Raw genomic sequence first — 16,941 nt, 5'->3', positions numbered from 1 at the left:
TCAGAAACAAAAACAAATTGTTGGAAAAACTCAGCTGTCTGGCAGCAGCTGTGGAGAGAAAGCAGAGTTAAATGTTTCAGGCCCAGTGACCCTTTTTCAGAACTGCTGTTTTGTATTGTTGTAAGTTGGGTTAAGAATGATAGGACTGTATTAAAATATTCAAATGCAACAAGAAGTTTTTCTTTAAAAAATCTGATGTATTTACAGTCATAATAGACAGGCAGAGACAAGAACTTGGAGTCAATTTTTTATATACAGAATACATGAAAGTGTCTGTTGTAAAATCTGAAACAATACATTAACTATTTACATTTGAACTACTGTGTGAAAAAGGACCTTAACAAGCTTACGACAAACTTTTACACTACAATACAACACAACGGCAGCTGGTGCCATACCACAAGTTTTTAGCATGTTACACATTTAAAAACCACTGACACCATTAAAGGTGCATCAACACAGACTCTACTTTAACACTTCTCCTTTCTCAGTCAAATAAAATACCATTGATATTTTGAAAGGTTTTTTTTCCTCTTTAATCAGTACACAGCAGCTACTTGTAGTGCAAAAGTAGCAGAAAACATCTGGGTCATAGGATTCCAGATACATTAAATAAAACAATGATCAGAGTAGATAAACATATCCTTTTATGAAAACTTTGCACATATTTATAAAAACTATTGTCACTGGCACAAAATATAACAAGTCTTTGATTATTTGTACATGTTTAGGGATGCAGTCTGAATGTATCCTCGGCTTTTCCAGTTCGTTCTGCAAAGGGTTTTTACCATGACCTTCAAATAGGACCTTGCTTCTTTTTCTCATTCAGTCAACATTTACAACTATGACAAGTTACATATTTAAAAGAGAAGTCATTATACAAATTCTATGTGCAACTGCCCACAAAATCTGAGCAAAACAAAAAAAAACAAAAAAGATGCTGAAGATACTTCATTTCATGCAATATAAAGACAGCTTCTTCGGTTCATGGTTCCCCATTCAGTCCTATGTACATTTCAGAAACCTCATGGAACAGAGTTGGATCGCAACACTGGCACTTGATGAAGTTTCATCAAATGCTTCTGTTCTAAGTCAGTATCATGTGCTAGGGTTTCTTCCTCCTTCGGCTGCTTCATTGCAAATTCTGTGATGCTAAACACAAACTGCAGGCAACCAAGCTTGATGTAACTCCCATGATGCAACAATGCGGTCCCTTCCCAGCCTGCTCCACTGCCGCCTATTAGACTGGAGCTGCTAGCTTTGCAGTTACAGCTTTTACCATGCAGTCCCTGGCCTTGGGAACTCATGACAGTCTCTTCTTGTACCACTTCTTCCTTTCTGCTCTTACAATATTCTGCAAATCAAAGAGAAAAAGAAAATCAAAAAATGTTTACCCTAAATTACACAATAATTGAAATGTTGCCTAGTATTTCAAAATTGTGTTGGGCCCTCTAATGGGTCCACAAGAAAATCCTGCTTAAGATCATATTTAATTCATTCATTTTATAGTACAAGATATCCAAGTGAATTTCAAATTATATGAACTTGAATTATCCACTAAAAATATCTGCACATATCTAAACACCACGGTCAATTGAATGTTTGTGCCATGAATATTGCATAATCTCTCAGCTTATTAAATTTTACTGAAGAACCTCAGTGGGAGATGCCAATCATTCTTTGGGAAAAATCTTATGTCTTTGTTGTAGCTGTTTCCTGAAACATGGGGTTCCACTGATCAAGAATGAGCTCTTCTCCATCCAAACAGTTTGATTTCAAAGAATCCTTTTTTATCTGAAAATGAGGATTTTAAATCAACATTATGATGTTCCTGTTGTCCAGAACAGTTTTCTTGTGCCACATATTTGGTTTTTCACAATTATTTCACTACTCAAAGTCCTTCTTGTTTGAAACACTGCTGAGGGGATTAATGGCTGATTTGTATTGTTGTACACTGTCCTAAGTTGTTTCTTATTCATTCATTTTTATTTCAGAAACTAATGTCCTTTCGGGAAAGTAATCTACTGTACTTTCCTTGTCTGGCCTCACCTACCAGGTATTATCACTGGACTACTAATCCAGAAACTCAGCTAATGTTTTGGGGACCTGAATTTAAATATCACCATGGAAGATGGTGGAATCTGAATTCAATAAAAAGTAAAACCTGGAATTAAGAATCTACTGATGACCATGAAATCACAGTCGATTGTCAGCTAGTTCATTAATGTCCTTCAGGAAATCTGCCATCCTGACCTGGTTTGGTATACATAGCAATGTGGTTGACTCTCAATTGCTTTCATGAAATGGCATGGCAAGCCAGTTGTACCAATTGCTACAAGGTCTCAAAGAAATGAAACTGGACGGATCACTTGGCATCAACCTAGGCACTGGAATAGACAATGGCAGAAACAGCCTTGTGGACCCTGCAAAGTCCTCTGTACTAACATCTGGGGATGAGTGCCAAAATTGGGAGTGTTGTCTTACAGACTAATTAAACAGCCTGACATGGTCATACTCACAGAATCAAACCTTACTGACACCACCATTCCTCAGTGTCCTGTACCACTGGCAGGACAAACCCAGCAGAGGTGACAGCACAGTGAAGAGGGAGTTGCCCTGGGAGTCGTCAACATTAACTCCAAGCCCCATGCAGTCTTGTGGCTTCAGGTTGAATATGGGCAAGGAAATCTCCTGCTGATTACCACATACCATCCTCCCTCAGCTGATGAATTGGTACTCCCTCATTTTGAAAAACACAGGAAGAATGGAGGATGGTATGGACACAAAATGTACTCTGGGGTGGGGAGGAGGATTTTAATGTCCACCATCAAAAGTGACTTGACACAGGTATTATTTATTGAGCTGATCTGGTCCTAGAGGACATTGCTGCTTGACTGGGTCTGCGGCAAACGGTGAGGGAACCAATAAGAGGGGAAAACAAACTTGACCTCTTCCTTTCCAATCTGTCAGCTGTAGATGCATCTGTCCATGACAATATTGGTAAAAGCAACCAATACACAGTTCTTGTGGACACAAAGTCCTGTCTTCAGATTGAGAATAACCTCCATGTTGTGAGGCACTATCACAGTGCTAAATGGGACAGACTTCAAACAGACCTAGCAACTCAAGACTGGATATCCATGAGGCATTGTGGGCTATCAATAGCAGAAATGTACTCAAATAGCTGACATATTCCACATTCAATCATTACAATCAAGCCAGGGGATCAACCCTAGTTCAATGGAGAGTGCAGGAGGGCATGCCAGGAGCAGCACCAGGAATACCTAAGGACAAGGTGTCAACCTAGTGAAGTCACCAAACCGGACTATTTGCATGTTAAACAAAAGTAGTGAGCGATAGACAGAGTTAAAAAAAATCCCACAACCAACAGATTAGACCTATGCTCTGCAGTCCTGCCACCATCCAGTTATAAATGGGGGTGGACAATTAAACAACTCACTGGAGGAGATGGCTCCACAAATATGCCCATCCTCAATAACAGAAGAGCCCAGCATAAGAATGCAAAAGATAAGGCTGAAGTTTTCATAGAAATATTTAGGCAGAAGGCATCAGGAGAATGAGGAGCAATTATGTAAGGAGATCCCAGATAGTTGCAGGAATAAGCAGCTTGTAATAGTAGGGGACTTTAACTTTCGTAACATCGACTGGGACTGCCATAGTGTCAAGGGCTTGGATGAAAAGTAATTTGTTAAGGGTGTTCAGGAAGACTCTCTCACGCAGTATGTGGATGGCCCTGCTAGAGAAGTGGCAAAACTTGACCTCTTCTTAGGAAATAAGGCAGGGCAAGTGACATAAGCATTAGTGGGGGAGCACTTTAGGACCAGTAACCATATTTCCATTAGTTTTAAAATACCTGAGGAAAAGGACAGACCTGATCCATAAGGTAAAGTTCTAAATTTAGGCAAGGCCAATTTTGATAGTCTTAGAAACTTTCAAAAGTTGATGGGCAAGGCTGTTTGCAGGCAAAGGGACATCTGGTAAGTGGAAGGTTTCAAAACTGAGTTAATGAAAGTTAAGGGCCAGCATGTTCCTGTTAAGAGTGAAGGGTAAGGCTGGCAGGAGTAGGGAACCCTGGATGACTAGTTATTGAGGCCCTGACAACATTCCAGCAACAGTACTAAAGACTTGTGTTCCAGAACTTGCCACTCCCCCAGTCAAGCTGTTCCAATACAGTTACAAAACTGGCACCTAGCTGACAATGTAATATATTACCCAGATATGGCCTGCACATAAAAAGCAGAACAAATTCAATCCAACCAATTATCATCAGTAAGATGATGGATTAACAATGCCATGAAACAGCACCCGCTCAGCAATAACTTGCTCAGTGACACCAACTGGGTTCTGCCAGGACCACTTAGCTCCTGATCTCATTACAGCCTTGGTTCAAACATGGACAAAAGAGCTAAATTCTAGAGAGGAGGTATAAATGACAGGCCTTGACATCAAGGTTGCATTTGACAAAGTGTGGAATCAAGGAGCCCTAGCAAAACTGGAATCAATGGGCTTCACGGGGCAAACTCTCTGATGTTTGGAGTCATTATGACACACAGGAAGACGGTTGTGGTTGTTGGAGGTCTGTCATTTCAGCTCCAGAACATCTCTGCAGGAGTTCCTGAGGATAGTGTCCTAGGCCCAACCATCTTCAGCTGCTTCATCAATGACCTTCCCTCCAGGGTCAGAAGTGGAGATGCTCCCTGATGACTGCACAATGTTCAGCACCATTTGTAACTCCTATGATACTGAAGCAGTCCATGTTAAAATGCAAAAAAGATCTGAACAATATCCAGCCTTGGGGTGACAAGTGGCAAGCAACACTCGCCCCGCAAAAATACCAGGCTATGGCTATCACCAATAGGAGACAACTTAACCTCTACCTCTTGACGTTCAATAGTGTACCATCACTGAATCCCCCACTATCAAAATCCTGGGAGTTATCATTGACCAGAAACTCAACTGGAATCACCACAAACAGTGGTTATAAGAGCAGGTCAGAGGCTAGAAATACTGCAGCGAGTAATTAACCTCCTGCCTCCCCAAAACCAGTCAACCATCTACAAGGCAGAGATCAGGACTGTGATGGAATACCCCCACTTGCCTGGATGAGGACAGCCCCAACAAGACTCAAGAAACTGGACACCATCCAGGACAAAGCAGCCCACTTGATTGGCACTATGTCCACAAGCAACCACTCCCTCCACCACCGACACTCAGTAGCAGCAATGCATACTATGAGATGCACTACAGAAATTCAAACATTCTCAGATCTCACCTTCCAAACGCATGACTACTTTCTTCTAGAAGGAAAGGGCAGCATATACATGGGAACACCACCACCTTCAAGTTCCCCTCCAAGCCACTAATCACCTTGACTTGGAAATATATCATGTTTCCTTCACCGTCACTGGGTCAACATCCTGGATCTCCCTTCCTAATGGCACTGTGAATTAAACCACAGCAGGTGGACTGCAGTGATTCAAGGCAGCAGCTCAGGGCAACTAAGGACAGGCAATTAATGCTGGCCAGCTAGAGACGCCCACATCCCACAAATGAATTTTTAAAAAACCTGCATGTGACTCCAGATGCAAAGCAAATGTGGAGATTTTTAAGTGTCCCCCTGAAATAGCTATGCAAGCCATTCACTGTACCAAACTGCTACAAAACTTAGGAAAAAGAATTGAACCAAACAGACCACTTGACAAACTTAGCATCAGAAGTGACAATAGCAAACTAAGTACTGTTGACCTCGCAAAGTCCTCCTGACAAACTTCTGGGGTCTTGGGCCAAATTTTCAACATAGTCAAGCAACAGCTTACACAGTCACAATCACAAAATCATATCTTACAAAGTCCCAGTTGCTACCATCAGATTGCAGTGTCCTGCTCCACCAGAACAGACCATCCAGAGATAGTAGCACAGTGGTACACAATGGGAGAAAGTTTCCCTGGGCATCTTCAACACAAATGCTGGAGACCATGAAGCTTTTTGTTATCAATGGGCAGTAACCTCCTGTTGATTACCACCTATACCACTACCCCACCAACATCCAAGATGATGAGCAGCTGCTCAGCTCCTGATCACATAAGGCTTGGTCCAAGATGGACAAAGGAGCTGAATTCCAAGGGTGGGGAATGAGTGTCATTGCTCTTGACATGAAGGCAGGCATTTGATAGATTATAGCATCAAGGAACTCAAGCAAAACAGCAATTAAATGGAAATCAGACAGAGATCTCTCCACTGGTTAGAGAGTCACACCTAGCACAAAGGAAGGTGGTTGTATGGAGGTCAATCAGCTCAGTCTCAGGGTATTGCTGTAGGAATTCCTCAGGGCAATGACAGAGATTGAACCATCTTCAGTTGATTCCTTGATACGTTTTTCCATCTTAAGATCATCGATGATTGTGCAATGTTCAGAATCATTCACAACTCAGATACTGAAGCCACCTGTATTTATTTGCAGCAAATATACTAGACAGCATCCAGGACTGGGCTGATTAGAGGCAATTTCATCACACAAGTGCCAGACAATGACCGTTTTGAACAAGAGAGAAATTAACCATCGCCTCTGGATTTTCAATGGTATAATCATTGTTGAAACCCCCAACAAACAACAAATTATCATTGACCAGAAATGTAAACGCAGACCAGGTATATAAAGTGGCTACGAGATCAGGACAGAGGCTAGGAATTGTGCATTAATTTACCTAATGACTTCCAAAGCCAGCCAACCAACTATATAGACAAGTCTGCAGAGTGAAGGAGTATTCTTCACTTGCCTGGATGCTCAGCAGTGTGTTTCACTGGCCACCAAACTTTAATATTCTCTCCAGCTACCACTAATGCAAAGTGGCAGTACTGCAGATCATCACTGAGATGCACTGCAGCAACTCACCATTGTTTTTTGACAGGACCTTCCAATCCCATAACTTCTATCATCTAGAACAAAGGCAGCAGACAAATGGGAGTACCACCACCTTCAAGTTTCCCTCGAAGCCATACACCTTCTTAATTTAGAACTACACTGCCATTCCTTCACCATCACTGGGTCAAATCCTGGATTACCCACCTAGCAGCACTGTTAGCATATCTACCCACTTCACCCAGAGGACTGCAGCAGTTCAAGAAGGCACCTCACCACTTTCAAGGTCAATCAGTGATGAACAATTAATGCTGGCTAAGTTAGCAAAACCCATTACCCGTGAACAAACAGAAAAATTGTGAAAACACACTTACTTATTACACTTTGAACTTTGGCAACAATACTGCTTGGTGGAGTAGGAGAAGTCTTTTCTGAGAAGTCACACGAATACAGAACATTGTCAACTGTTGTTCCATGCTCACTGTAGTTTAACAATTCATAGTGTTTTGTGTTCTAAAAACAAAGACAAGAATTTACCAAAATGTTTAACAGCAACAAATGCTTAATTACTTTTTATACTAAATCATTCCTTTTGTTGGCAATTCAGTACTTCACAGTTCAAGTTAAATGGAGACAAATTAATAAGTCGTGTAAACCATTACCCGACTGAGCGTAGGAAAAGTAAACAGATAGATAACAGGTAAACCCTCAACAAACAAAGCTACTTTACTTATCTAGTTTCCACTATAAATGGTATGAGTTTTAATTACCTCTGCTCAAACAAAACAGATATTTCTAAACTACAGGCTACAAGGTGACTCACTGTCAAATCAGATATATGATTTGATTGTAATTATTCTTTCATTTACAACTTCATTTAATAGCTAAAAGCACAAAGACATTTCAACACTGACACACTAAATATTTACATTTTCCCTACTAAAAGCTTAATTGAGATTTGTTCCTGTTCATACCCAGTCTTTCTGCTTACTTGCATTTTTTTTCTGCATAAAAGATAACATTCTCATTAAAATCAGACATTTGCCTTGCCAACAGCTAGTCAACTGGATAGCATCTTTAGGACTAAATATCCTGAAAAAATTCAAACAAAGATTACTGGCAGACACAGGGTAACTATAATGCTATAATGATTTAGATCATCACCCAAAGCTCTGGTTTTCACCAGTCTGGTCTCTTTTGTCCTTCTAAGAGAAAGTCAAGCTGCTACAGGAACAGGATGTTATAAGCTACATTTTTCAGCAACAAGCTACATTAAGTTCATCAGCTAATATTTATCTTCCTCAAACTTTGGTAAGGTGTTATGAATTGGACATTCACTGAGTGCAATAATCATATAGCCCATCTCAAAGAAAATGGCAACTGGCAATTTAACATCAAAAATTCATTTTTGCATTACTGACCAATCTACATTGGTCTCCCAGGGGGATAATTAACCCATTTCCTCTTTCTCAGCCTTATTAATAGTTCAGTAAAAATATTACACTAAGTATGGCTTCATTAGTTACCCAAATAAAATATATTCTGTATTCTGATAACATGCCACCTAACAAATCTATTATCTCCATTTATTTTTCAGTAACAAATATTAACTTTGTTACTGATTCACAAATCACTTGAAGATTAACTTTCATTACTTACAGGGTTGGTTAGCTCATTTGACAGGACAGCTTGTTGCAATGCAGAGTATACCAATTCCTGCACCAGATAAAGGTTACCACAAAAGAAACCTACTTCTCAACCTCCCCTTTGAGCTGAGGCGTAGTGACCCTCAGGTGAAATCCTCACCAGTCATCTCTCTCATGACAGCATAGCCCTATGGTCTAGTAAGACTATGGTAATTTTAGCTATTAATTTAAATTGAAAGCAGCTTCTGGCTGTGTTCCACAGGGCACATGATCATTTTTAAAATAATAATTTAGACTGAAACACGGTAGCATGACTGAGAAATTTGCAGATAGTACAAAAACTGATCAGGTAGTTTTAGCCCAGATGATCGCTGTGAATTTCAGGATGTTTTGGTCGAATGAGTAAGTGGAGAGGGGAAACAAAGCAAAGGAGCATGCAACAAATGGGAGGACATGGAACAAGGTTGTGGAAGAGAGAGCCCTAGGAGTCCATATCCACAGTTCCCTGTAGGCAATAGGACAGACTGGCTGATGAACGATGATAAAGGCAGCACAGGTTACTTTAATTCTTTGGGCAAGGTACTGAATACAAAAGCAGCAATGTAGTGCTTGAACCAAGGAAGACACTGCTTAGGCCACAGTTGGAGTTTTTGTGAATTGTTCTTGTCATCACATTCCAGTCGGGACAGAATTGCTCTTCAGATAGTACAGAGGAGATTGACAACAATATTGCCAGGGCATAAAAAACAGCAGCTATGAAAAAGGATTGCAGAGGCTAAGATTGTCTTTCTGAGGACAGTAAAGTTTGAGAGTTGAATTAATTGAAATTGTAGAATTTGAGGAGGAGGAACTGGAGTTGGAAACAAGAAAGCTAAACTTAAGTAACGGTAATTACAAAAGAATGAGGGCAGAACTAGCTGGAGAAGACTGGGAAAAGGGTTAAGTAGCAAAGACATGCAAGAAACAAAGCCATATGTTTAAGAAACTAGTTTATAGATCATAGCAAATATCCCAGTGAAAAAGGGAGAATCCAAGAAGAAATAAGCCAACTATGGTTAACCAGGTAAGTTAAGGATAGCACCAAATTGAAAGAAAAAAACAATGCGGCAAAAATTACAGGTAAACTAGATGATTGGGGACATTTTATAAACCAAAAGATAACCAAAAAATAATAATAAAGAGGAAGATGATAAGCACAGTCAGCATGACCTCATGAAGGGGAAAATAAATACCTAACAAATTTACTAGAATACTTTGAGGAAATAAGCAGCACAAAGGGGAAGCAGGGGATGTAATATATTTGGATTTTCAGAAACATTTGGCAAGTTATATGTTTGACTACTTAACAAGATAAATGCCCATGGTGTTGGAGGTAGTTTATTAGTTCGCTCAGTTGACAGAGTAACTACAACAGCATGGGTTCAATTCCAGCACCAGATGAAGGACTCTTCTTCCTTGCCTGAGATATGGTGACCCTCAGGTTAAACAATCACCAGTTGTCTCTCTAATGAGTGAGCAAGAATTTGACTTTACCTTTTATTAACATGGATAGAGGAGTGGCTGTCTAATACAAGACACAAGTTAGGATAAGAGGGGAACTTCCAGGAGTGCAGCCTAACTAGTGGAGTGCCACAGGGATCAGTGTTGGGACCACAATTATTTATAATATATTAATGAAGAAGATGAGGGAAGTGAAAGGACAATTGCCAAGTTAGGGGATGATACAAAAACAGGTGGAAAGGCAAGTGATAAGGACAACAGACTGCAGAGATATATGAGATTAAGCAGGTAGGCAAAAATTTAGCAAATAAAATATAATGTGGGAAAATGTGAGGCTATGCACTTTGGTAGAAAGTATGAGGAGCTGAATATTAAATGGATAAAGACTATAAAACTGCAAGAGAGGAATTTGGGAGACTGTGTACAAATCACAAAACGCTAGTATCCAACTTCAGCCAATAATAAGAAAGGCAAATAAGCTCCTACCCTTTATTTCCAAAGGTAACAAAAGTATAAAAACAGGAGGTTTAGGTAAAACTAAAATTCAGACCATTGCTTGAATAGCGTGAAGAGTTTTGGAACCCTTATCTAAGGAAAGGCATATTAGCACTGGAAGCAATTCAGAGAAGGTTAACTAGGTTGATCCAGGGTATGGATGGACTGTTTAATGAAGAGAGTTTGAGTCAGTCAGGCCTGTATTCACTGGAGTTTAGTTGAAAGAAAGGTGACCTTATTAAAACATAAGATTCGAAGACGACTTGACAATGTAGACGCAGAAAGGCTATTTTCCCATGTGGGGCCAGAGAGTGGAGTAAGGGGTTAGAATAGAGGTAAGGAGGAATTTCTTCACTAGAGTAAATGTAGGAGAATGGGTCTGGGTGGGTTACGCTTCGGCGGGTCGGTGTGGACTTGTTGGGCCGAAGGGCCTGTTTCCACACTGTAAGTAATCTAATCTAATCTAAAAAAAAGTAACAAATCTGTGCAATTTGTTTTTGCACAAGGCTGTACGTTAAAAATCTCTCTCTCAGCCTTGAATGTACTTAATCAGTAAAAGCATTGATTATGGAAAATAAGGCTGGAAAGTGGAGTTGAGGATTATAAAATCAGCCATGATCTCACCAAATGACATACTCAATGGACTGAGTGGTGCACTCTTGCTTTTAAGTCTTATGGCATTAGATGAGGAGTTTGGATACAGTAGATACAAAAGACCTGTTTCCCCTAGTGAAAAGGTCAATCATCAGGGGTACCAATTTAAGGTGATGGGAAGGAGGATTAGATACAACATAGAACAGAAAACTCTTATGCAGAGGGTGCGCTTGGAATTCGCTGCCAGTTTAGGAGATGAGGCAGTAACATTCAACTTATTTAAGAAATGTGGATTTACACCTGAACACCTGTAAATATGCAGGGTACAGAGCAAGTGCTGAGAAGTCGTTTAGAGTAGGTGGGTAGTTCATTCAGCTGGCAAGGACATGATCATCTTTTACTTTTTGCCAGAGTATCTGTCCAATTGTTTTGGCCTTTTATCACTCACAGTTTACTGCTAATTAAACCAGTTTCACCCAAGACATCAGTGTCAAGCACAGACAATTCTAATCAGTTCCTTTGGCATGTAAATATCGTACTTAATTTAATGATACTTTCTCAAGCTTTCCTGTAAGTGCAAATGTGAAACTGAATTCTACTTAAACTTTTCTTTCGCATGATACTTCAAAGATCACAGGTGCACAGAGGTGAATTGTTCTAAGTCAAACAGCTGGTTCAAATACAGTTAAAACAGTACCTGAGCAAGCAAATGAGCAAAACTTAGTAATCAGCATCAGTCATTAAGGCAAATGGAAGAGCATTCTCAGTCAAAGGCTCTAACTTCTTAAATTTGCAATTACAATCTGATTTCACCTTAATAATACAAAAGAACTGCAGAGTAAGACACTAATTAGATATGAGAGAATCAAGGTAAAGAGGAATGGAGTTGACAAAGTGGAGCTGAAATAGAAAATCAGCCATGATCTGACTGAATGGCAGAGCAGGCTTGAGGGGCTACTTCTGCTTCTATTTCTTATCACTTATTGTGTTCTTATAACTGGATCTTTCACACCTTTGTTGTATCAAATGGATTAGTAAGAATGACATCAGCTAATACAGCTTGCTGCTAAACCAGTTAAGTATTACAATCATTCACAACTTCTGACTAATTTGAGATGCTGTCCCAAGTGCATTGTACATTTAACAACTTATTTTTGCTTTCTTTTTCTGAGAGAGAAGACAGAACTCAGAATCATGAACCTTACCTCATCATAGAATATGCACGCATGTTTGCCAGAAACATAATTACAATGTCCATAATTTATAAGGCACACATCCATATCGGCACCTGAAAAGAAAAACACAAGAAAAATAAATCCGTTACAATTAGTGTGCCTTTTACTTGAAATATTTGACAATTAGAATCATAAACAAACTGCACAGATTCAATGGAATTTAAATAAAAAAACATAACATGGAACAAAGGTCAAATAACCAAATGCTTAGTCAAAAAGGTAGGTTTTAGGAGTCTGTTAAAGGAGGAAAGCAATCATTGCACGATTACAGACAAATGACATCTCATTAATTCACATGCTGTGCTTTTCTTTTAAAACTCTCCCCATTCTTCTCACTATAACTCACCACTTCTCACTTCCATTCAGACTTCCTATTAACTCCTGAACTCTTACTTCTCTCAAATGGCCAGCTCCTGACTTGGCTCAGCCTGTCTGCTCTTTCCTGATACAAACATCTCAAACAATAGCACCCACAACAATGTTCCTGGACCATTCCCTGCAGTTCAACTTTGCCTCCCCCTTCTAAAATGACCAAACACTACACTTTCAAGCCACTGTCCCCATCATGCCACCCCTCACCCTCCTCATTTCAGTTCTAAAGGGTCATTGTTGTGTCCTCTGGTCCTAGTTTCTCCTACTAGTGGAAACACCTTCTCCACATGCACTGTATCCAGGCCTCTCAGTATTCTCTAAGTCTCAATGAAATCTCCCATCATCTTTCTAAACTCCATCGAGTACAGACCCAGAGGACTCAACCTTTACTCATATGAGAAGCCATCTATCTCCATGATCATTTGTATAAACCTCCTTAAGACCTCTTCAAGATTAGCTCATCTTTCCTTAGATACGGGCCCCAAAACTGCTCACAACATTCTAATATAACCAGAGCTTTTTTCAGCCTCAGCAGTACATGCCTACTTTTGTATTCTCGCCCTCTTGAAATGATTGCTCGCATTGCATTTGCCTTCCTATATGCCAACTGAATGAGCATGCTAATCATAGGCATCCTAGTTCAGGATTCTCAAGTCCCTTTATGCTTCAGATTTCCAAAGCCTTTTCCTATATAGAAAATAACCTTTGCCTGTACTCTTTCGACCAAAGCACATAGCCACACACTTTCTCATCTTATATTTCTTTGCTCACTTGCCTAGCCTGCGCAAACTCTACTGCAGCCTTCCCACCTCAACACTATCCCTGCGTCAGTGTCATCTGCAAACTTAGCAATAACTGCAGAACTGGATTAATCAAGTTGCCTTCCTGAAAAAGACCCCTTTATTCACACACACTGCCTTCTGCAGCCAGCCAATCCTCGATGCATTCCAGTTTCTTGCCCCTGACAGCATGGGCTCTTATCCTGTTTAAGGTGCCTCCAGTGCATCACTTGTCAAAGATCTTTTGGAAATCCAAACATATTGTGTTCACCGGCTCTTCTTTGTCTAACTTGCTCATTACCTCCTCAAAAGATTCTAATGGATTTTTCAGGAATGACCTCCTGTTGAAGCCATGCTAACTCAGCCTTACTTTTCCATGGTCTTCCAAGTATTCTGCAATCTAATCTCTAGTAAGGATTGAGGTTAGGCTAACTGGCCTATAATTTCCTGACTTCTGCCTCTCTCCCTCCCTTCTTAAATAGGGATGTTACATTAGCTATCTTGCAAGCCTCTGGGATTCTCCCCAACTCCAGCAATTCCTGAAAGATCACCACCAATGCCTCCATAATTTCCTCAGCTATCATCTTCAGAACTTTGGGATGTAGTCCATCTGAAACAAAAACAGGAAAAGCTCAGCAGATCTGTGAAGAGAAATCAGAGTTAATGATTTCTTTTCACAGATGCTGTCAGACCTGCTGAGCTTTTCCAACAATTTGTTTTTCATTTCTAGCATCCGCAGATCTTTTGGTTTTTATGTAGACCATCTGGTCTGGATGGTTTACCCACCTTCAGACCTTTCAGTTTCCCCAGCATTTTCTCCTTAGTGATGGTCTCTATACTCACTTCTGCTCCCTGAATATCAAGTTCTGGTATGCTACTGATGCAAAGTACCTATTCAGTTCCTTGGCCATTTCTTTCTTCCCATTACTATTTCTCCAGTGTTATTGTCTAGCAGTCCAATGTCCACATCTTCTTTTCTCTTACCTTTTACAGATCTAAAACAAACTCTTCTAACTGTTTTATTACTAGCTAGCTTACTCGCATAGTTCAGCTTCTTCTCCCCAATTACTTTTTCTTTAAGTGCCCTCTGCTGGCTTTTAAAGTCTTCACAAGCCACTGGCCTTCCACTAATCACCACCACAATGTATGATTTTTCTTTTCTGCTGTCCTTGCTTTCCCTTGTTAAGTCATAGTTGCCTTGTACTCCCCTTCGTGTACGTTTCCTCTTCCTTGGTAAGAATTTCTGCTGTGCCTTCTGAATTACCTCCAAAAGCTCCTGCATGATGGCTCTACCATCTTCCCGACAAGACTCTCCTTCCAATCAACTCCAGCCAGCTCCTCCCTCATGTTTTTGGAGCTACCTTTACTCAATTCTAACACTGTTAACATCTGATTCCAGCTTCTTCCTCTCACACTACAGAGTGATTTCTATCACATTACAGTCAAAGCCCCTGAGGAGGTCCCTCACCTGAAACTCTAATCAAGTTTGCCCCATTACACATTACCAAACCCAGAACTGTCTGTTCCCTAATGGGCTCTATCACAAGCTGCTCCAAAAAAAAAAACCCATCTCAGACATTTCATGAATTCTTTTTCTTGGGATCCACCAATCTGATTTTCCATGTTTTCCTGCATATTGATATCCCTCCTTTTCTATCTCCCATATTCTGACTGTTAGAGAACCTGTACATAACTCAAAGTATTTTCTCCTCTGCAGTTCCTCAACTCTACCCACGTAATCCTAAGTCTTCCAAATCTTCTTCACTTCTTGCTATTTAATTTCATTTCTTATTAGAAAAGCACACCTGCCTCCTTTCTGTCCTTTTGATAGGATGCATTACCTTGAGTATTTAGTTTCCAGCCCTGATCCCTTGTAGCCTTGTCTGTGACATCCACAACATCATACCTACCAATTTCCACCTGCGGTAGTAACTCATTTACCTTGCTTCATATACATGTCCCAGCATGATTCAGGTGGAGCCCCTCCCATTGGAATAGCTTCCTTCCTCTCAGTACTGGTGTCAATGTCACATGAATTTGAACCTATTTCTCCCACACCAATCTTTGAGTGACACATTTACCTTTTTAATCTTGACCTCTTGCCAATTAGATCGTGGCTCAGTTAGTTTCAATAATGCTCCTCACAGTACTACTGGTTTCTCCACTCTTTTGTTTTACTTCGCTGTGCCAAATGCTAACAAGCTGAAGAGTGCACTCAAGCACTGTAGGAAATTTGAGATTCATTGATTCTAGGACTTTATTTTAAACATCCAACAAAATAATATGATTTTGGCTTGGTAAGTGATTGTATTAAGACACGATAAATGTTCATATCCTAATTTAAAATGTTTGGAGGAAGATTAGTTGGCAATGGGGAGGTAACAATAGCATTTTTAAAAAATATACTTTTATTGAAAGAATAGATTTTTTAATATCACAAATACAAAACAATTCAAAACTGTATAAAAAACACAAAAAAGTAAAAACCCAACCAGTCATGTACAAATATATAGAGAAAGATATAGAATAAAAACCCAACTATTAAACTAAATAAATAATAACCAATAAACTAATAAATAGTAATAACTCAACTCAGCCAAACAAGACACTCATACATTGACAGTTACTCCTCCCTGGATACTGGACTCATAAAACACAATCATTACAGCTATATAAAAGCCCTTGTTAATGTGGCAGATAAATCTGTGTCCAGGTATTCCAAAAAGGGCTGCCATGTCTAATAAAAATTCAGTTTTGTAGTGTACTATACTTGTGAGAAAATCCAAGGGAATATACTCCATAACAATCTTCTGCCAACCCGACAGGCCCAGGGTATTTTCGGACACCCAAACTAGCAAGGCATTCTTTCTTGCACAAAAAGTGAGGATATTGAAAAGCTTTTTTCTTATGCACGTCTGCAGGGAACACACTGGGCAGACCCAGCAGAGGAGAAATCACGTCCGTCTCCACCCTTACACCCAAAATCCTCTCCATTGCACCCGCCACAGCACTTCAGTATGTTTGAAGCCTACCACAAGACCAGAAACAATGGGTAAGAGTGTCTGTACAGATCTTGCACTTGGGAACATGTTGAAGATGCCCCTGGTTTAAATTTTGACGAACAGTCCTGTGCCAAATGGTTTCTGTGGAGAAACTGTAAAGCATGGGTCCTATTTCAAATTGATATGTTTCAAGCGTTTTCCCAAATATCTTCCCATGCCTCGGAGGAGACTTCAACACCTGGCTCTCTCCCCTACACCCTCCAGTGTCTATCAAACTCATCTGAGGCCATCCCCACACCCCCTCCATCTAGTTTGAGGGCATCCTGCCAGGGAGGCTTCAATAACTAATCATATTGAAAGACCATCTCCACAAGCTCAATCACTCATGCAGGATAAAAGCGAACCTAGTTGGTAGTTTTTAATGTCCGGGAAGTCCAC

General features: G+C 40.1%; 1 protein-coding gene across 2 annotated transcripts in view; it reads right to left on the bottom strand.

Annotated features, from left to right (window-relative positions):
* Positions 1 to 234: 234 nt before the first annotated feature.
* phf12b (PHD finger protein 12b) overlaps positions 235 to 16,941 on the bottom strand; it is an 87,141-nt gene continuing 70,434 nt past the window's right edge. For both annotated transcript variants that reach the window (XM_043718463.2, XM_043718462.2), the window contains 3 exons: positions 12,321 to 12,403; positions 7,255 to 7,393; positions 235 to 1,354 (listed from right to left, as the gene is read on the bottom strand). In XM_043718463.2, the coding sequence (XP_043574398.1) occupies positions 1,026 to 1,354; positions 7,255 to 7,393; positions 12,321 to 12,403 (551 nt within the window). In that variant the 3' untranslated portion in view covers positions 235 to 1,025. The remainder of the gene's footprint in view (positions 1,355 to 7,254; positions 7,394 to 12,320; positions 12,404 to 16,941) is intronic.

The sequence above is a fragment of the Chiloscyllium plagiosum genome, unplaced genomic scaffold (genome assembly GCF_037043375.1).
Source record: "Chiloscyllium plagiosum isolate Xiang-an unplaced genomic scaffold, Cpla_swu_hap1 HiC_scaffold_31, whole genome shotgun sequence".
Classification (NCBI taxonomy): Eukaryota; Metazoa; Chordata; class Chondrichthyes; order Orectolobiformes; family Hemiscylliidae; genus Chiloscyllium; species Chiloscyllium plagiosum.
This window is presented reverse-complemented; position numbering and strand designations above follow the sequence as displayed.